Genomic DNA, 23473 nt, shown 5'->3' with positions numbered 1-23473 from the left:
CGGAAGAAGAATAAAAGAAGAATAAAAGGTATAAACGGCTAGCTTAAGGTCGCTTTTATAGGCAAGCTTAAGGTCTTCCTTACATAGAGCTTAAAATCGTCCTTATAGTAGACCTTAAGGTCTTCCTTACAGGCGAGTTTAAAGTCGTCGCTATAGGCGAGCTTAAAGTCGTCGCTATAGGCGAGCTTCAGGTCGTCGCTATAGGCGAGCTTCAGGTCGTCTCTATAGGCGAGCTTAAGGTCGTCTCTATAGGCGAGCTTAAGGTCGTCTCTATAGGCGAGCTTAAGGTCGTCTCTATAGGCGAGCTTTAGGTCGTCTCTATAGGCGAGCTTTAGGTCGTCTCTATAGGCGAGCTTTAGGTCGTCTCTATAGACGAGCTTTAAGTCGTCTCTATAGACGAGCTTTAGGTCGTCTCTATAGACGAGCTTTAAGTCGTCTCTATAGACGAGCTTTAGGTCGTCTCTATAGACGAGCTTTAGGTCGTCTCTATAGACGAGCTTTAGGTCGTCTCTATAGACGAGCTTTAGGTCGTCTCTATAGACGAGCTTTAGGTCGTCTCTATAGACGAGCTTTAGGTCGTCTCTATAGACGAGCTTTAGGTCGTCTCTATAGACGAGCTTTAGGTCGTCTCTATAGACGAGCTTTAGGTCGTCTCTATAGACGAGCTTTAGGTCGTCTCTATAGACGAGCTTTAGGTCGTCTCTATAGACGAGCTTTAGGTCGTCTCTATAGACGAGCTTTAGGTCGTCTCTATAGACGAGCTTTAGGTCGTCTCTATAGACGAGCTTTAGGTCGTCTTTACAGACGAGCTTTAGGTCGTCTTTACAGACGAGCTTTAGGTCGTCTTTACAGACGAGCTTTAGGTCGTCTTTACAGACGAGCTTTAGGTCGTCTTTATAGACGAGCTTTATGTCGTCTGTATAGACGAGCTTTAGGTCGTCTTTATAGACGAGCTTTATAGAAGAGCTTTAGATCGTCTCTATAGACTAGCTTTAGGTAGTCCCTATATAGACGAGCTTTAGGTCGTCCCAATAGACGAGCTTTAGGAGGTCTCTATATATACGAGCTTTAGGTCGTCTCTATATAGACGAACTTTAGTTCGTCTCTATATAGACGAGCTTTAGGTCGTCTCTATATTGACGAGCTTTAGGTCGTCTCTATATTGACGAGCTTTAGGTCGTCTCTATATAGACGAGATTTAGGTCGTCTTTATAGACGAGCTTTCGGTCGTCTTTATAGACGAGATTTAGGTCGTCTTTATAGACGAGCTTTCGGTCGTCCTTATAGACGAGCTTTCGGTCGTCCTTATAGACGAGCTTCAGGTCGTCCTTATAGCTGAGCTTTCGGTCGTCTTTATAGACGAGCTTTCGGTCGTCTTTATAGACGAGATTTAGGTCGTCTTTATAGACGAGCTTTAGGTCGTCTCTATATAGACGAGCTTTAGGTCGTTTCTATATTGACGAGCTTTAGGTCGTTTCTATATAGACGAGCTTTAGGTCGTCTCTATATAGACGAGCTTTAGGTCGTCTCTACATAGAGGAGCTTTAGGTCGTCTCTAAAGGCGAGCTTTAGGTCGTCTCTAAAGGCGAGCTTTAGGTCGTCTTTATGGACGAGCTTTAGGTCGTCTCTATAGACGAGCTTTAGGTCGTATTTATGGACGAGCTTTAGGTCGTCTTTATGGACGAGCTTTAGGTCGTCTTTATAGACGAGCTTTAGGTCGTCTTAATGGACGAGCTTTAGGTCGTCTTTATGGACGAGCTTTAGGTCGCCTTTATAGACGAGCTTTAGGTCGACTTTATAGACGAGTTTATAAAACGAAACTTCCTGATTTTCGGTATTTTCAAGGTTTTGAGTTAATTATCATCTATATAGACGAGCTTTAGGTCGTCTCTATATAGACGAGCTTTAGTTCGTCTCTATATAGACGAGCTTTAGGTCGTCTCTATATAGACGAGCTTTAGGTCGTCTCTATATAGACGAGCTTTAGGTCGTCTCTATATAGACGAGCTTTAGGTCGTCTCTATATAGACGAGCTTTAGGTCGTCTCTAGTTTTAGGTCGTCTCTATATAGACGAGCTTTAGGTCGTCTCTATATAGACGAGCTTTAGGTCGTCTCTATATAGACGAGCTTTAGGTCGTCTCTATATAGACGAGCTTTAGGTCGTCTCTATATAGACGAGCTTTAGGTCGTCTCTATATAGACGAGCTTTAGGTCGTCTCTATATAGACGAGCTTTAGGTCGTCTCTATATAGACGAGCTTTAGGTCGTCTCTACATAGACGAGCTTTAGGTCGTCTCTATATAGACGAGCTTTAGGTCGTCTCTATATAGACGAGCTTTAGGTCGTCTCTATATAGACGAGCTTTAGGTCGTCTCTATATAGACGAGCTTTAGGTCGTCTCTATATAGACGAGCTTTAGGTCGTCTCTATATAGACGAGCTATAGGTCGTCTCTATATAGACGAGCTTTAGGTCGTCTCTATATAGACGAGCTTTAGGTCGTCTCTATATAGACGAGCTTTAGGTCGTCTCTATATAGACGAGCTTTAGGTCGTCTCTAGTTTTAGGTCGTCTCTATATAGACGAGCTTTAGGTCGTCTCTGTATAGACGAGCTTTAGGTCGTCTCTATATAGACGAGCTTTAGGTCGTCTCTATATAGACGAGCTTTAGGTCGTCTCTATATAGACGAGCTTTAGGTCGTCTCTATATAGACTAGCTTTAGGTCGTCTCTATATAGAGGAGCTTTAGGTCGTCTCTAGGTCCACGCTCTGATATAGCCCCCATTAAGCAGTACCTTCCGGTTTCTGAATTTTCCAGAGTGTAGCCAAATTATCACACCGAAATAGCTTAAATTTTGTATTTATTCTTCGCTGTGAGCACTAAATTTTCCCCTAGAAATTTGTTGTTGTTTTTACTGCCCAATTGTCACTCTAAATTTCGTATTTAGACTTTCCTTTTTTGGGTATTTTCAAGATTTTAGCCTCATTATCACACAGAAATGACAGAAATTTCGTACTTAATCTGCGAAGGAAGAGACGATCTTTCCATTTCCATTTGTTGCTATTGTTCAACGTTTTTTGATATAACCTCCACAGTACGGTATCTCCCGGTTTTTGGTATTTTAAAGGTTTTAGCCACACCGAAGTGGCTGAAATTTCATACTTAATCTTCGTTGGGAGCATTAAACTTCCACCAGAAAATTGTTACTATGAGTCTTATTTTTGATATAGCCCCCATTGAACCGTACCTTCCGAGTTTGGGTATTTTCAAGGTTTTAGCCAAACTACGAGTATCAGTGTTAGTGTTATAAAGCAATCCTGCTAAATATTGTCGGTATAGATCAACGATTTATTATAGCCCCATGTAACGGTACTTTTCGATTTTTTAGTATTTCGTCGGTTCTTTAAAGGACCTTACGAAGGTCTTCAGATCGTTGAAGACGTTATAATGTCTTCAGAACATTGCAGGCCTTATGAAGGCCTTCAGAACATTTAAGACCTTATGAAGGTCTTCAGATTATAGAAGACGTTATGCATGTCTTCGGAACATAAAAGACCCTACAAAGATCTTCTGATCCTTGGGGGGTATTCTGACCATAGAAGACATTTTGTATGTTTTTTTGGGCCATTGGTGACCTAATTGGGGTCTTCTGATCGTAGAAGACCTTTTAATGATCCTCTGTATATAGAATTTCTCTTGAAGGTTTTTTGCCCATAGAGTAGTTTTCTTCTAGCCATAAAGATCTTCTGGCAATGTAAGTACTTTCTGATTTTTTTCAAGGTCTTCTTTTTCTTGTTCCACCTTTTAAATGTACCTCGTATTTTATTTCTCATTTAATTTAAGCAGCCGCAAATGCCACACATGTATGTATGGATGTAGATATGTATGTGTGTATTTATAGCTGAGTGTGTTGGTACCCAAGTGTTTTATAAGCCCATATATATTCTTCGTCCTGGGTATTTATAAATTCATACCCTGTTTATAAATTCATGCTTGCGAGTCCGTGTCGTCCATGGTCCAAATGTGTTAAAAAAAACACACACACAACAAAAAATTTAATGGTTTTTTGATTTATGGATGAGGCTTTTATTATTGTATTTTTTGTTTTCTCGGTTTGATCACCAACACCTAGTATTTGCTGTTGGATATCCCAGTGTGTGCGTACATTATACTTTATCCTTTTGAAAACTTTCAGAATATAAGTGTCAATGAAAGCGATGCCATTTGAGGTTTTGACTGGCTACACTTTAAACGATTTTGCGTACTTAAACAACATAAATTATATTTGTATTGTAAATGTGTTGAAATGAATAAAAATGGACAAAATTACTCACACAACATACACAAGCTTTACGCAGGCATACATATTCCATTTGATACGAATGTATGTGTGTCTATAAGTAGATCGTTTGCGCCGTTATCCCTATTATGTGTTTGCATATTTGATCAGAAATGCACTGAAATGCAAGCACACACACACACACTCAATTACCAAATGCATTTTGCGTAAATATATGTGTAAGTGTGTGTGCATGTCAGTATTCGTTTCAAGTTAAAAATGAACATAATTGAAAACAGAAAATTGCAATTTTTAGTTTATTTCATTTTCTTGAAAGCTTTTATCCCCAAACATTTTCCACTCATTACGTGGACATTATTATCATAATTAGAGAACGTTTAGAGATAAACTGATATTTGTGTGAAGCCAACAGTCGAATTAGTCGGAAATATAAAATGTGAGTATTAAGCATTAGAGGGTGGTAGTAGAGGGATGTAGTGGAAAAGTGTGTTGATATTATTAGTTTGGATATTAAGTGCATGATATGATTATTCGTTGATTTCCCCACAATGTGTAAACTTTAGACCCTTTAAAGTATTTTGGAAGCCACAACATGAAAATCAGAAATTTAATAAAGTTTAGATGCGTAAAATTGAAAATGTGGCGTAATATTCTCTTGTGAAGATAAGTCTCTCATATGTTTCAGATTATCTACAATCATTATTATCTACAATTATCATTTCTGACATAACAAACATAAAAGAATAAAGAAGTAAAGGGCAACCTAGTACGATACTGGCTCGGCCTTCTTTATTCTTTTATTTTATGTTATGTCAGAAATGAAGCAGGAAAGCAAGGCAAGGCAGCTTATGTACCCAGGCCTTTATACAGTTTGCTGCTCAATTAGCATTTAATAGATGATAGCGATTCGAGACAGACAGTGTATAAATTCCCAATGAGTAAATTGGGAAATTGATTAAAAACGGTTAAATACATCTGTATTTTCGCCAAGGATGGCTATGGACTATTTTGAAAAAATTTGGTCAAAAATTCAGTTCTTGTGTTTTTCACAAATTTGGAGTATAAGTCAAGTAAGCAAATGCTATTGTCGGAACGAGGCTGAAAATATGATACCATAAACCACTATGGTTATATGGTTTTCTTTAATAGCAGGTTATATTTATTACACAAAATAGAAGTAAAGGTGTTTGTCATTAAAATACACATACACACATAAGTTTTTTGCCCAATCTGACAACTGAATATTACCTAAACATCCCCAAATTAATAGGCTTCTTCCTCTCTGAGATCCCCACCAACACACGCAAAATTTCTATGTAATAAGTTCGGGTACAAATTTGCGGGCTATTATTCTTAAAGTGGCGTTTCTTCACGGTTTCATAATAAGGTATTTTATTGAAGGTGGCGTGTTGCACAGATGCTATAATTGGCTCCTTATAGTACGTAAACGACAGAATCCACTTGAGATGGTATGATTGACATTTGTTCTCCATGACATGGGGAGCCGATCTTAAAACCGCTAAATCCAGTAAGCAACTTTGTGATGCGCAACATGGCACCCTTTAATAAAGACATATGATATTTAAAAGCCCCTCCCTTGGTAACTTTTAACTCAACGAACTCACATAGGTAAAATAATATTCAACATTAGTGTATTCAATAGAAACTGTATAAGTTATCAGGAAACAAATATGCTATTAAATATGTAGTTAAAAATATAAATTAATATTATTAATAAATTTGAATAGTTGCAATAAGGTGCTGACATAGCTGTTAACGCCCTGATTGCGACAATAAGAATATTAAGTAGGGCAATAAGGTGCTGACTTTGTGTCAATCCCCAAATTGCCACAATATGCTTATTATACAATTTGGTGGTGGCTAGCTATACTTTTAGTTTTAGTTCAATTACGTTTATACCTTTAATGGGAGCGGTTAGCTCGTACTAATAATAAAGTAATTCAGAAATCAATAACAATGTTGTGTTATTATTATGCATTGACCAAAAGGCCAATGTGATGAAATAAAGATCTTAAATAAATAATTGGCGCCCAACAAAGTAAGATCATCCACGCCCAACTATAACAACACCATCATCTACATTTGGATCAACAAGCAACTGGAGATTTAGTTTATATTTGTAAATATTAAATTAATCAAAAATAAAGACATGTAAGTAGACTTTTTGATAAAACATAGACTTCAAAATTTTATGCACTTTTTGAGAAAAAAAAAAGAATGAAAAAAATAATGTGGAAATGTGTTTTAGAAAATGTGACAAGAATTTAATAATTCTATGTAAGTGATATCGTAACATGTAACTAAAAATAGTTTTTTCGGCTAAATTTTTCTTTCGTGAAATTTTCAGCCTGAAGTGCTCGTCCATAATAGACATGGATATAATCGAGCTACAGAAGGTGATAGAAGCGGCGGTGAAAAATGCCGTCCGCGAACGAACGGAGCGATTAGAGAAACAATTCCAACTTCAATTTGACGATATAACATCAAGATTTGACCACATTTATGCCAATAGATACGCCTTAGGTACGGAAGAGGATAGACGGAAAATTGACGATAGTTCTTCATGTAAAAACATGAATGTTTTTTCGGAAAATGTTCGAATTCTAACGAAGCGAAAATGGTCAACTCTTCAGTTAAAATTGGTTACGGGACACCCGATGAACAAATAGAATTCCCTAATAAATTAAAGGAAACAATTAAAAAATTTTGAACTAAATAAACCCAAGGAATTACTGACCCCTAACGAGGCAGTAACCTTAAACAGTTTAGTTCCAATAAATACAAATAATTCAAATTCAGTTCAGATAATTGAACAATCAAAAAGCCGTAATAAAATACGGAATAACTTTAAGAAATCGGACCTGAAGAAATCTAAGGTATATTCGACCTCTAACGAGGCTATAACCTTAAACACTTTTGCTCCGATAATTAATCACACGTTACAAAAAGTGTCGAGCACTTATAAACAATTGGATATAAATAAACCGAAAGAATTTTTGACCTCAAACGAGGCAATAATCGAAAAGTCTTTGGTCTGCTTAAAGTCTGATAATAAAATTATACCTATTAAAGTTAAATCTCAATTTAAAAATAAAGGACTTAGATATCCCCTATTTTTGGAGGACAAACAAAAAGAAAATAACAGTAGCGACAAGTTAATTGAAAATTTAAATGAAATAAATGAAGTTTCCATTATGGATTACAAGAAAAATTTTAGAAATTATAATAAAATGTATCTTCATGACTATATCAAAATCAGATTAAGTCAATTTAAAAGTGAATTTAAAATAAAAAAAATGAAATACTTCAGCCAAAAGAAGTAACACAGTCTGATAAAAATGACAAGAGGGTTAAATATATTAATAAAAATTTTGTAAGAAAGAATTCACACAAAATTATGACACATGGTTTGCTCTTAGAAAAGAAGAGTCGATATAAAGTACTACATCGTTTGCTAATAAACAATAAAAACCCGTTAAGCAGATGTAATACACACAGGCAAAATAGGGTGTTTGACAAAGGCAAAAAAGCCTACTATCCATATTTCATACTTATTGCTCATTTTATTAATTTTTTTTTTTGCAATCTTTTATCTTATTTAATCTTATTTGTATTTAATCCAATTTAGTTGATTTTTAAGTTTGTTTTCTTAAAAAATATTAATTTATCCATTTAATATTTCGCATTATTAGTAATATTCATTAATCTCATATTTTCCCTTTGTAATCTATTAGAGTCCTCGTTTCTTAAAATTTCGAAAGTAGTAAATACAAGCAAAGCATCAAGTGAGCTCCTTTATAAGATTTTTTATGAGTATTTTAGAAAAATGCGAAAAATTAAAAAGTTCCAAGGTTTTTCCACAAAATTGGTTTATAGATATGATTAAGTGTTTATTTCAACACCAAATGATACATTTGTTCATACAAATTTTCTAAAAACGATTTAAAATATCATACAATCCCATTTTTAGCATATTATTAAGCAGACAGGTTGAAGTTTTATAAGACAACCGAAGAAAAAATTGCAAACTGACGACAGCTTTAGCAAACCGTTCTATTTAAGCCATGATTCCATGATTCGTCCTAGCAATTATATTACTATCTGTCCTAACTCTAGCTTCTACCTAACATTGGCATATTAATCTTTAGAAACTCAATACTACCTCTTAGTTGAGAATAACTTATTTATTTTCCAATTTTTTATTCAAATGATTACATGATTTTCCGCACTTTAAGAAAGGGATTGTTCTTTCTTAGCCAAAGTAAAAAAATCATTGGTGCACTCAGATTTTTTCTCTAAATGTTTGTTCTTTTTAATTTTCCTTTCTTCGGACATTGTTTTATGGAAGAAAAAATGTTTAACGATCTTAGAAGTTTGATTAAAGGACACTCTTGATCTGTTAAAAATTTGTTTTTAACATAATTGAATTTTATTAAATGAATTTATTAGCAAAGATCTCACTTTACCATTAATTAGAAATTTCTTAAATCCTTCTCTGGATTAAATTCAAGTTGAATTAACAAACGAACCTCCACCAAAATTCAAAATTTACCCTAATTTCTTTACTACAATAAATATACGCAATTTGTCCAATTGCTTAGTCCATCATTAAGATTGGCAGAATAATAGTAAATCAAATGCAAACAAACGATCCAAGGCAAATGTTGGTCTATTAATAGAGCAATTTCTAGTATCATTAAAACAAAACACATATTACCATCAGATATCTTCTACAAGAAACCTCTCAGAGCTGCGAAGGTAGAAGGTAGAGTTTAAACTATAGGCATTTGTAAACAAAACAAAGGAAGTGTCAATAAAATATTTTAATTAAAAAATGTAACATTTGATTAAATATAATTTTCATTTTTAACGTTTCTATGTCATTTCACTAATAACTCGCAGAAAATATAACTCTTTCAAAATACTCGAAATCGCTAAGAATTAATTGACGCTTTTCAAACCCTTGTTTTGCAAATCAAAATTCACACGTACATATGCATATTAGGGCTTTATTTTTTCAAATTCAACAAAATACCGCACATATTAACAAGGTTTTCGCATTGTATCCACTTAGGTATTGTTTGTTCTGAGTTGAGTCTATTGCAAACTTTACCTTATTTCATGAGCATTAGGCAACTTTAAAGTTGGTGTCAACTTTTTATTAATTAAATTTATTAATTTGGATTACATTTATGTTTAAAATATGATTTACATATCGCAATTTCGCTCACCGCTACCTTAACTTGACAGACTAGGTATTTCCTAAATCGGATGTACATGAATTTTAGTGAAAAATTGGTCACTAAAGATGTTCAGTAGATCGACATGTTTGTTATTGTAATGAATACACAAAAGCTCTTAAATTTTGCATGTGAGGAAAAAGGGCATAATAATGTTTAGACAATCTTGGACATTACTTTAGCCATACCCTGTAGGAAGTGTGGGGTCATGTGTTGACATGTCGCCACTTTGTCTACTAATATGGTGACAAAGTCAACACTTTGTCACCAGGTTGTCAACTATTGATACATTTACCTTAATAAGAAGAAGCATTGTGTATATTGACAGATGATAGCCCAACGAAGCATCCTTTTTTAATTTTCTTAATTGTTTGGCGTAAAATAATTTTTGCGGTTGGTGAAAAAGTGTTTTTGTAAAAATCAATAAAATATCGTGAAAACTTAAAGCATATAATTTCAAAAACAAGTATGAGCAAAAGAAAATATAAAAGACATGTAAAAAATAAACAATTCTATAGCAAAGTACGTACGTAGCAAAGTAGGTGATTAACAACATTTGTGGTGAAATTTTGACAATTAGACATTATGTGGAACCTTTAGAGAAGATTGTGGAGCCTGATGTATATATTGTCCCGTCTCGTTGGAAATGCTGAATGCAACTAAACATAATAATGAATTACAATGTTGAAGAATTATTTGGCAAAAATCGATTGTGAGATTTTTCCAATGTTATACAGCTGTAATAGGCAAGCAAATTTAAGGACATATTTTTTATTTATGTTTATTTATACATGTTTATTCTTTTCAATTCCTAGATGTTATATCAACATTCAGCGAATCGCCTGATAAAACTTTAAGTGCAACAGAAGAAGAACTATATTAAGCAGACAAGTCATTGGTGCGACTTGGCCAAGAAAATAAATCGAAAACGTTTTTTTATTATTTATATGTTTAAATGTTTAAGAAGCCTTGAAAACATTGTCTTCATTTACTAATTTTTACTTATGTGGAATCTTTGGCTTAGCCATTTAAAAAGATAAAAATACTCTAATACGCAATTTGTAAATTTTTTGCATTTTCAATATTATTTGTTTTATTCTTTAATGAAATATAGTATTTAAATAAATGTGTAGCTTCATCTTCTTATTAAACGTACTATATAGCTGTTTTATCTATGAAAAGTTCCAAATAAGCTAAAAAATTTAGTATTGAAAATCTGGTACTATTGACTCCAATGTCTATACTGACTCACTACCTCCATTGTCTATACTGACTTACTACTTCCAATGTCTATACTGACTCACTACCTCCAATGTCAACACATGGTTCCTCAGGAACTACTGACTTACTATTGACATACTAGTTCCATTGTCAGTACTGACTTTCGAATGACACGTTCATATAAAATGTCTATAGGAAATTACATTAGTTGTCTACAGTTTGTCAGTAGCACTGTTGACAATGTCAGTAGTAAGTCAGTATAGATTCACTATTGACATTTCCTACAGGGTAGCTAAAACCCTTAGAACTGATTGCCGCATTCTCTGAAAACTCTATCATGGAAATGAGTGAATTCATCCTCCGTGGGAAATGATTTTAATGGTATTTTAACCTCATCGAAAATAGAAATAAAAGCACAAAATTTCGTTTTGAAATGGACACTTATATTACAGCACAGGTCAGCAATCTGAGTTTTTACTTATATAAATACTCCATGACTAGTATCTTAATAATAATTCGAACAATTTTTCGACGATTTTTTAGAAGGGGAGTGGCCCGAAAGGTCAATTTGCGATAGATTTATTTGCTTTCTTTCCTTTTATTGCATTGTCCAAGCTGTATTTTTGTTTCTGTTTAATAAATCAATATTACAATAGCATTGCCGTTAGGTCCACAAAGATAATTCAAGAGATCAATTTCTTTTTTATATGCCAGTTAAAAAATCAATAGCGAAATGGGACGGAAAGGCAAATGAAACCAACTCATAGGCAAATCTTGGATATAAGTAATAATAGTGACCAAAATTGCACAGTTTCGCTCAAATTCTGAATTTTAAAATTATTGTCACAATAGCTAAATATAACGTTAAAAACTCCCCAAATTTAGGGAATAATAAATTGAAGTCTATTTATTGAAAGGTTTATAATTTTGCAATTTAATTAAAATTATTAGTTAATGTAAAATTATTAATTAATGTGAATTTATAATAACCATTTAGAATAAGTTATGTAGTGCATGTATTATTTATAATATATGTAGCTCACCTGCGATCGGATTGAATAATAAATCACCAAACAAACAGCAACCACTGTAGTGGCGCATGTAGATTTAGCCTGATTGATTTCTGAATTTACTTTGGCACCCTCATACCACATTACTGGACACCTCTGCAAGGTTTTACAATGTTATGTCACTTAACATTATTTTATCATTTCATTGCTTGAATAACATTGCTATGTTGTTACATGCCAGTACCTACGTTCAAAGCCTCTCTTTGATTTAGCTTGAATTCGTGAGATTTTTTTTGGCGCATCTTATATTCTATTTATAGATTATGATTTCTGGCATAGCAACCGCAGTCGACCTCTCTCTGTTGTTACAATTCTGTAATGTTGTAACGAGCACCTCAAAATCCTAACGGTCTTACGTTGTTGGCCATTAGCCGAGGTGGTTCGCGATTAGCTGGTCCGGAACCAAGTCTGTCGGTAGCATAGAGGAAGTGTCTTAGATTCTGAATCTGGAGACCTGGGTTCAATCCCCAGTACGAGCAAAATTTTTTTTTGTTTGCTTTTTTATATTTTTTTTATTTTCCTATTTGTTTATGCTAAATTGATGCATTTTAACTTTCTAGAGTTGCGAGATAAAGAAACGAGATAGCTTTGGTTGCTCATTCTCAACGCGGGTTTTCTATGAAGAGAGTTGCTATAAATTTCTTTTGTGGATGTGGTGAAGCTTTCTTTATTTCTATCCTTTTCTTATTATATTTGCCTAGAAACCTTCGGATTTGAGTGATTTTATGTCGTAAAGTTTTTTTGGTAGCCATATTAATTTTGGAAATTTTATTTTTGTATTGGTTATTCAGCCGTTTTGCCAGTGTTTTAGCCGTGGCTACAAAAGGCAGAAAATTAAGACACATGGCCTTCATTTTATTCCCGACGTGAAACTGTTCGTATCCTCCAATTTGATCTTTAGTTCAAATCAGAAAGTTTTAGAATAAAAGTTTTCCAAAAGTGATATAGTTTCATCCCTTCGCAACTGTTTTGAAAAAGTGTGAAATTGCTGAAAAAAAAAATTTGCATCCTTCCTGATTTGATTTTTAAGAGCTGTACGAATTTACCTGATCGATTAATTCGACCGTCCTCAAAATATGCTTGTGTGGCTGTTGTCCAACATAAATTTTGGTTCAATTGGATCTGTCTGCTAGCTTTTTGTATTGCTGTTTTTGTTTCCTGCCGATACTACGTATCTGCTGATTTTTTTTTACTTGGTGAGTTCATACTCTACAGAAAACTATTATCCGCCTCAAAACTACAATTTCCCTTGGTCTTCTCCCATTGTGTTTCTAGAATTCCCTTTTCCCTGGCTTTTTCTACCGATACCCTTGATGCCCATCTGTTGCTGTGTCTGCAAAGTATAGCCTACATTTTGCCATTCCCAGTTGTGTTGTGCGTTTTGTGTTGGCCGGTCATGACAACATCCGAAAGTGGTATATTTTGTCGTGTTTTGCATCTCAGAAACGGGAATACCAAGTGATCGTTATGTGAAAGCATTAAATAATCCTTACTTACACGGAATTTGTGCTGTAATTGAAGTCAGTTTCGGAAAATATAAAACATAAATTAATTTATTTAATTGCAAGTAATAATTTTGAGGAGATATTTTCCAAATAGTTTTTGTTTCAAAAAAAAAAAAAATGTTGTAAAATCAGAAACATTCGGTAATGAAACATTATTAAACATAAATTTGAGAGTAAATATCTAGTGTATGTGTGATTGTGTGTTTGCTGATCAACATTAAGAAAATATAAAAAAAATCAAATCAATATCGGCTGTTACAATAATTTCTGACACGGAAAAAAATCATATCGGACATAGAAATTGTGTTTCCTAAAAAAAATTGCATAGTGATTTGCAAAAGTTGCTGGAAAAAAAGCAATATAGTTGTTTGGAGTTTGCTATTTATTTACAACGATTACCCCCAGTGGAAGGCCTTTCATCGTGGGAGCTCCAACCATATCAAAGTAAGTCATGAACTCTTATACTAGTCTCCAATAACAAACAACCACCAAAAAAACAGATCAAAAGTTCAGAGAGTGAGCGGGTTAACCGTTATTGCTCTCCGGATTTGCTGATCGCCAACATTGAATAATTAAAATTTTTCAAAATTATTTATTTTTTTATTCAAAACCCTTTCTAAATAATTTTAAATGCATTTAAAATGGCTTATTTTGCATTTTAAATTCATTTAAAGGATATCTATGTTGGTGTTCGTTTGTTATTTTCATTTCCTATGTTAAACTATACGAGTGTTGGATATGTTATGCTAAGTGTTAAGTTAACAGACCACACACTGTTACGCACTAAAACTGCAATAATGGGAGAACAATGTATGTAATGTTCTGCTAGCTTCTTATTTCTGTTGATCAATCAAGTTAATTTTTCTTTTCAAATATATATAATATATTATTCATTTTACCAACAAATCCAACACCGTTTATGACAAGGAACATTATATTTTATGTTTGATATGATATATTAAGTCGATATCGGGTCAGAATTCCAATTTAAATTGCGGCGAACTGTCGGAAAAAAAAATCTGCCACCATTCACAAATGTGTGTGTGTGTGTGTGGCTGATGAAACCCCACTTATTTTAAAGGGGTCAATGTACTGAACAGCTGATCGCGAACGATAAGGAGTCGAAACAAATTTCTTTTAAACACACAAACACATATAACATACAGATTAAATGCGATACCTCGATTGTTGAATTTTGCTAATAATCATCTATTGTTTCAAACCGGATGTTGTGATTAATGTTTTTCCTACTTATAATTAAACTTATTATGCATTTACACATGAAATTATTTTTGTCATAATACTGATTTTTTTACTTCATTGAATTATACTGCGTCTCAAAATTGCCCTGTTTAAAGATACATTATATATGATTTGCTGAAATAGGGTATTGTGGATAATATTTAATATATATATTTTTTTCATTTCCTTCTGCCTCTTTGTTAAAGTTATGGTTTTGTTACCGTCAGGAGTTATCTTCATACTGTAGGAATATTGATAATGAAATTTTTAGCGTTTAAGATAATTTTCTTAAATCTTAGTAAAATCTTATCTATTCTCTGAATATTTAGGTTTCCTTTTTGAATTTAGATATTTTCATACCAGAATGATGTTTTTGAATATAAATAAAGGTTTTTCAACTATGTGCTGAATTTAGAGCTTAAAGTTTGATTTGGACAGGGGTCGGAATTGTGAAGCAGGGTAAGCAACTGTGGGTTTACCATAAATATTGGTCGATTTCGATTGATATCTGGATGTTTTCGGTAAACAGGATGGGAGGGCGAGCCATGCATGTCAACTTAGCATGGCGTTAACTAACTATGATGGATATAGACTCTATTCTTTCCTTCTTCTTTTTCCTTCTGGTCTATAGGTATCTTACTCTTTGGTTCTTTTTCTAGCTTTTCCCTTTCTTTTCTATCCTCCATATCACTTTTTATACATGCATAAGAAAATAAACTGTAAGTTGGCATATCGTAAGTATGAATTCTCGGCAAGATCCCACCCCTACGACGAGCAATAAGGCTGGTGAATTATGCATGCCAGGCCAAAGGGTTCATCTTCAAACATTTCCACCTAAATTTCTACAAATTTAACCCCTTGCATACTACACCACGATGATCGAGCGACGACGATCTAAACGCGCGACTAAATAATGGTCAAGATATATTTACCAGGTTACATAAAGAGCACAACAACAACCCAACTTTGGCCGAAAATTCTTCAAAATATCAAAATGTTTGTTTAAGTTTTCAGACAGACAGTTTTGACAGATTGAAACCAACCACCAAGCTATTTTACGCCACCTTATTATTCCATCATGCGCACTACTAAGTACCGATAGTGTCACCATAAGACATGTTTTCACCCACACTCCTGGATCCACTCGCTTTCACGAAATCCGAATATCCTAGAGTAGAGTCCAGCTGCCAACATATTGCAGTTGGAAGAAAATACAGTTGCAGAATGCGACGATAGGGTCATAGCTGTCAACAATTGTGCAAAGGTCAACCAAGCAACATTCTGCAGAGTAATGAAAAGCGATACCTGTGCGCGTGCAATTCATTCAGGAGGTTCTGCCCATTGCCACACACAACCAAGTCACTTAAGACCTATAACCATCGTGGACGAGGGTGTAATAGTAATCAACGACCAATCCGCAAGGGTTAGAACAGATAACAGCCCTGAAATGACCATAAGCGGTACTTATCTCATCACCTTTGAGAACACAGCTACAATAAATGATACCAATTACATAAACCACAATGGAAACCTAATGAAAGCACCAGGAATAGCCTCTTCACCGTTACTGGACATCATTGGCCATAATGATGTTTTAAGCCTGCCGATGTTGCACCGAATGAATGAGCAAAACCTGAAAATCATAAAGGAACTTAGGGATGACGTTGCATCAGATGGCTCCCCAAAAATGTTGTTTGCCGTTGCAATGACAGCAAGTCTATCTTTTAGTGGCGCTATCATCCTTTGCCAATATCTTAAGACAAGACGTGCTTCTAAGAAAATTCAACGAGTTGTTGAAAGCTATGTCGTGGCTGGGACACCCACTTCTTAAAGGGAGAGCAGTTATCAGGAAACAAATATGCTATTAAATATGTAGTTAAAAATATAAATTAATATTATTAATAAATTTGAATAGTTGCAATAAGGTGCTGACATAGCTGTTAACGCCCTGATTGCGACAATAAGAATATTAAGTAGGGCAATAAGGTGCTGACTTTGTGTCAATGCCCAAATTGCCACAATATGCTTATTATACAATTTGGTGGTGGCTAGCTATACTTTTAGTTTTAGTTCAATTACGTTTATACCTTTAATGGGAGCGGTTAGCTCGTACTAATAATAAAGTAATTCAGAAATCAATAACAATGTTGTGTTATTATTATGCATTGACCAAAAGGCCAATGTGATGAAATAAAGATCTTAAATAAATAATTTATATACCCGCGCACGATAACTCTCGAACGAGTCAACCGATTTGGTCCAAACTTTGCCGATCATATACATTCCCGAAGGGACAAGGAATACTTCTCTCATATCATCGAGTGCACGCTGATTTATCTTGGCTCAATGATATGGAACCTACTTCTTATCGCCGAGTCCGAATGGCGTGTCTTACGACACCACTTTTAGAGAAGTTTTTCATAGCCGAATTGCTCAGGAAATGTCGCCAAACTACTCTGATGGGATTTGCCACCACCGAGAATTTTGAATTTCTGAGTGCAAAGCAGACGTACTTACACCTGCACCACGGTAGCTACAACCACGGTACTTCTCATACTATATTACACTATACAACACTGAAAATGCAAACAACTTCTAGTATGCATTCTTTGAAGCTACGCCAATTAACTTTCCCATTATTGGTGAAAGTGCGGCGTTTAGAGTTGATAATAGCGGGAGGTCTGCTGGTGGACACAATTATGGGGGAGATGATCTGGCCCAAGAGAAATGACGGGTTACCAGCTAACATCATTTGTTAGACCAGGTGAAAAGATGGTTATGGTGTTAAGTACTGTGTGTATGACTGCTATAAGGAGGACTGCGGGGGAGTCGTGTATTCTGATGACGACGACTCTCTGGGCTGTGTTCACGTAGCGTGCAGCAACATAGTCCCTGGCGTAGTTCCTCATATGAACGAGCCCAGAACAACCCCTGAGATGCACCCTCTCTCGGCATTTATTACATCTCATCGAAGCTTGAGTGTGGTGAATGGGGATGTCACAAATTGAGCATATCCGTATTAGTCCTGGGTTTTCCTCGGAACAGACCAAAAGAATCCGGAGCAGACGTTCCGGGATATGCTGCTCCCAACACAGAAAATACGATACAAATGCAGGCATGTGTACACTGAGGTGGTGGTGGTGTTGTGTAGTTCCGGGCAAACCGGTATCAAAGATCCCGCCGCAGTGAGATTGTGACAATACAGTAGGTACCTTAACTGCAAACCAAGGATAATTTTTAAAGGTTATCCAGAAGGAGTATACAGATCTTAAGTCTATATCGGCGCTCTTTTTCAGGTACTTCCCCCATAAACATCCACTAATTATACCCTCAGCATTTATGCTAACGTGGGTATATACACTTTCATTCGGGCAATATGTGCCTCATCGAAATAATGGTCTTAAACCCCAAGTATGTTTGGACGAAATCCGTTTCAGACAATTTGGAGTTGATTTAACCATGTCCCTCCGTTCGTCCATCTGTCTAGCTGGCTGGATAACGATAATTCTTGAACGGATCAACCGATTGGGTCCAAAATTTAGCTTTCGTAATATTTTGTCCAAACGTAGTTTAAGTTCGAAGATGGGTTATATCGGTCCACTCCTTTAGGTATCTCTCCCACAAAAGATCGAGAATATTCGGAAAATTTGGGAGCACGAAAACTCTTGAAGGGATAAACCGATTTGGTTCTATCTATCAGACTTAGATGAGGTCCCAATATGGACTCTATCGGTCACTCCTTCGGGTACCTCCAACACCAAATTTCGGAAAAGTTCAGTTTAGGACCTGCTTTCGAATCCCTTTGATGTTTGTTACAACAACTTGTATTCCCTGCCCCCCAAACGACGGTACAAATTTCATCATCCATACGTCCAGAGAAAATATCCTGAAAGTTGCAAAAAACCCCTATGACACAGTGTGTAGTGGTTGGAGAGCAGGATAACTCTCGAACGGATCTGCCGATTCGGTCCAAAATTTGGCCAACGGAATATTTTGTTAAAACTTAGTTTAAGTTCGAAGCTAAACCATATCTGATCAACCGATTCGGTCTTTCGTAATATTTTGTCCAAACTTAGTTTAAGTTCGAAGTTGGGTTATATCGGTCCACTCCTTTAGGTACCTCCCCCGGAAAAGTTTGAAAATATTCGGAAAATTTGGCAGCACGATAAGTCTTGAAGGGATAAACCGATTTGGTTCATCACATGTACATCGTGAAATTTCTATCAGACTTTGATGAGGTCCCAATATGGACTCCACTCCTTCGGGTACCTCCAACACCAAATTTCCGAAAAGTTCAGTTTAGGACCTGCTTTCGAATCCCTTTGATGTTTGTTATAACAACTTGTATTCACTACCCCTCAAACGACGGTACAAATTTCATCAGGAACAAGTCCATACGTCCTAAGAAAATAGCCTTAAAGGTACAAAAAACCCCTATGACACCGTGTGTAGTGGTTGGAGCGCAGGATTACTCTCGAACGGTTATATCGGTCCAAAATTTGACCTTTGGAAAATTTTGTCAAAACTTAGTTTAAGTTCGAAGCTAAGCCATATCTGTCCGCTCTTTCAGGTACCTCCGCCACAAAAGTTCACCATTTGTGTCTAAATGCAGTTTAGGGTCTGTTCGAAGATCCTTTGGAAATGTATACCGATGTTGTTCGTTGTGGTCGTGTTTACAGCGATATTATATTTTCCGTGGACATGTCCATTATTCCTGGCATACTGGTCCCAAATGTATACGATGACCCACTGAAATGAAAAGTGGGCGCGATATCTATCGCAAAGATATGACAACGAAAATAAGATCCACTTCAATAATGGACTGACTATATCTGTCCAATTCTAATCCACATTTTTGTCGGCAAGTTCAAATGTCCAAAAAGACCCTAAATACATTCGATCTATCCTCATATGCTTAGGGTTTATATCTGTCGGCAAAGCCGACTGATACTTTTTTCTTGTTTTCCAATAAATATATTTTAAGGGCTGTTCTCTGATAATTTTAATTTGTGTACTACTGTAGTCCGTGGCCCACTACAGCCGGAACTACATACTTCCTCAGATAATGGCCCCACAGTTCTAATGATCAATTTCGAAGATGAGTTATGTCGATCCATACCATAAATTAACTCCAAACTCATAATTGGTGTACATCACTTTTGGTATATGTATGAAGCCCTTCCGGTTCCATCACACTCCCTGCAGTTGCAAATAGTTTTGGTGCGTAAACTGTAACTTCTCCGAAAAGATTACGGTTACATATTTGCAGACCATTGTCCTTAAAACGTTTTTGGTCAAGATTACACAAACAGCAACCATCATTAAATATGTTAATAAATATTATTTCATTTTAACAATAGTGATATTGCTGTTGCCGCTACTGCTGCTGTTTCTGTGACATTCGTAAATTATTTTTGTTGGATTTATATTTACTTTTGAATTAATTAATGCATCTGGTGTTTTTGTTTTTCTGTTGGGGAGTATGTGTGTGCGCTTTTGGAAACACACACCATCAATTAATTGGCAGATCTCAGCATCCATTCATTTCCTTTCCGGTCGTGGTGTCATAATAAGCCATCTGTGTTTATCCGGGCAAAAGGGATTTGCAAAAATGTTGCTGAATTTGCCTCAATTCCCTTGGTATCCGTTTGGGGTTTTTTTTCTCTCTGGGCTTTGTTGTTGTCATCATCATCAGTAGTGGCATGAAAATGAATTAATCTATTAATGGCCATCATACATACATACATGGGTATGTAGGTTTGTACATACCTACATATGTACATATGTATTCATTTGTGTGCTGTTGTCCTTGTAACCGTTGTAGTGAATGAGTGGATGTGGACATTGTGCATCTGCTTCTGTTGTATTCTCATTTATTATATAATTACATTTATGGCCTTATTAATAAAATAATAACCATATTTTTTCTTGTTTTCTCTTTCTTTCTCCCTCTCTCTCACCATCTGTGTGAATATCACTTTCCTGTGCTGCCCATACAGTAGCCTTTGACGGATGTCATAATGTTAAAATTGTTGTTGGTATTGACAACATCAACATGTTTGCTGTCAACCGTTAAATCCGTCGAACCCATTGGTAAGTGAATAAGTAGATTATGCCACAGAAAGTTCTCTGCTGGGATGGTTTTTGTGATTCTCACAGGATTTGCTTGGTAATGATTTACTTATGTTTGTTTTTATTGTTGTTTTTCTTTTTACAACCACAGCAACTGGCGGTCCTGCCTATATTGTCGCGGGGAAAGACGCCCTGCTAACCTGTGTCGTCTCACAGAATAGTCGTAATAATACTGTGATATGGAAGAAAGGTGATGAAATTTTAACCGCGGGTAAGGTCCGGGTGACAAGTGATCCGCGCGTTAGTATATTACACGATGAAGGTAAGTTAGTTAGCCTTCCGTAGAAGGCTGGACATTTTGGAACATTTTGTATTTAATTTATCTTTCAGAACCCAGTGGCAAAGTGGAGTCCGGTGGCGAAGTGTGGGTCCTGCTGATAAAACGCCTCAAACCTTCCGATAGGGGAAGTTACATCTGTGAATTAAACTCAGATCCAGTATTACGTAGTATACATATATTAGATGGTAAGTGGGACAATTTATCCGCATTATCTAAACTCATGCAACTAAAAATTTAATTAAGACAACTTCCATCCACGATAAGGTAGAAACTTACACCGATATTGAAAAGGCCACGTCCAACAAATATTAAACACAATTCTAATCCACATTATTCAAATGATATACAATCATTATCCACTTTTTTCGAATGACATGGAGAAATTATCTTTCTAACTTCTATTATTCCAAGAATTTTGAAAGATTTTCTAAATGATATAAAAAAATTATCCATGTTATTTAAATAACATAGAAATGTTATCCACGACATACAATCATTATCCACGTTACCTAAATGTCATGAAAAAATTATCCAAGTTATCCCAATGACATACAATCATTATCCATTTTATCCAAATGATATTAAGTTACTATCCACGTTTTCAGAATGTTGCATGCTCATTATTCACATTATCCAAAAGGCCTAGAATCATTATCCGCGTTTTCCAAATGATATAAAATCATTATCCAAATGACATACAACATTATCCGCATTATTCAAATACAAGTTATTCATATGACATGGAAAAGTTATCCACGCTGTTCAAATGACATACGATCATTATCCATGTTATCCAAATAACATTAAATCATTATCTGAGTTATCCCAATGAAATATAATCATTATTCATGTTATCCACATAACATTATCCAAGTGACACAATCAATACCTACCTTATGCAAATAGCATCCAATCATTATCCACGTTTCCCAATTGGCATGCAATCATTATCCACATTATCCAAATGATATACAATTATTATCCACGGTATCCAAATGATATACAATTGTTATCCACGTTATCCAAATGTTATGGAAAAATTATCCAAGTTATCCCAATGGCATACAATCATTATCCACGTTACCCAATTGGCATGCAATCATTATCCAAATGATATACAATTATTATCCACGGTATCCAAATGATATACAATTGTTATCCACGTTATCCAAATGTTATGGAAAAATTATCCAAGTTATCTCAATGGCATACAATCATTATCCACGTTATACAAATGGCATACAATCGTTATCCACATTATTCAAATGACATACAATCATTATCCATGTTATCCAAATTATATGCAATCGTTATCCAAGTTATCCAAATTGCATAAAAGCATTATCTACGTTACCCAAATGACATAAAATCATTATCCGCGTTATCCAAATGACATATCATCTCTCTCCATCCAAACGGCATGCCATCTTTATCCGAGTTATCCAAATGACATAAAATCATTATCCACTTTTTATAAATGACATGAAACCATTATATTAGTTATCCAAATGACATATTCTCATTATCCACGTTATCCAAATGACATACAATCATTATCCACGTTATCCAAATGATATAAAATTACTATCCACGTTTTCAGAATGTTGCATGTTCATTATTCACATTATCCAAAACGCCTAAATTCATTATCCACGTTTTCAAAATAATATGAAATCATTATCCAAGTTATCCAAATTACGTAGAACATTATCCACATTATTCAAATAGTATACAATCATTATCCACGTTATTCATATGACATGGAAAATTTATCCACGCTATCCAAATGTCATACAATCATTATCCATGTTATCCAAATAACATTAAATCATTATCCGAGTTATCCCAATGACATATAATCATTATCCATGTTATCTACATAACATTATCCAAGTGACACAATCAATATTCACCTTATGCAAATTGACATGCAATCATTATCCACATTATACAAATGATATACAATTATTATCCACGGTATCCAAATATCATGGAAAAATTAGCGAAGTTATCCCAATGGCATACAATCATTATCCACGTTACCCAAATGGCATGCAATCGTTATCCACATTATCCAAATGACATAAAATTATTATTCACGTTATCTACGTTATCCCATGGGCCAAGAATCATTATCCACGTTATCCAAATGACATGAAAAAGGTATTCATGATATGCAAATGACATCGAAATGTTATTCATGTTAGGCAAACAACATGGAAATGTTATCCACGTTGTCCAAATTACATAAAGTCATTATCCATGTTATCCAAATAACACTCAATAATTATCCAAGTCATTCAAATGACACAAAATCATTCTCCACGTTATCTGAATAACATGGTAAAATTATCCACGATATCTATATGACATAAAATCATTATCATGTTATACAAATGACATACAATCATTGTCCAAGTTATCCCAATGACATACAATCACTATCCGTATTATCCAAATG

The 23473-nt window shown here is 35.1% G+C and overlaps 1 protein-coding gene across 2 annotated transcripts in view; it reads left to right on the top strand.

The window, feature by feature from the left end:
• Positions 1-23473, top strand: part of LOC141403914 (Ig-like and fibronectin type-III domain-containing protein 2) — an 890607-nt gene that overhangs the window by 697419 nt on the left and 169715 nt on the right. Inside the window, exons 7-9 of one of the 2 annotated variants that reach the window (XM_073987017.1) lie at positions 20603-20693; positions 20824-20994; positions 21063-21197. In XM_073987017.1, the coding sequence (XP_073843118.1) occupies positions 20621-20693; positions 20824-20994; positions 21063-21197 (379 nt within the window). In that variant the 5' untranslated portion in view covers positions 20603-20620. Of the gene's footprint in view, positions 1-20599; positions 20694-20823; positions 20995-21062; positions 21198-23473 lie in introns of both variants that reach the window. The other variant, XM_073987016.1, reaches the window with a different exon arrangement.

This window comes from Musca autumnalis, unplaced genomic scaffold (assembly GCF_047663935.1).
Source record: "Musca autumnalis isolate F117 unplaced genomic scaffold, ASM4766393v1 scaffold_4, whole genome shotgun sequence".
Classification (NCBI taxonomy): domain Eukaryota; kingdom Metazoa; phylum Arthropoda; class Insecta; order Diptera; family Muscidae; genus Musca; species Musca autumnalis.
Note: the sequence above shows the minus strand (reverse complement) of the source record. Positions and strands in the feature narration are given on the sequence as shown.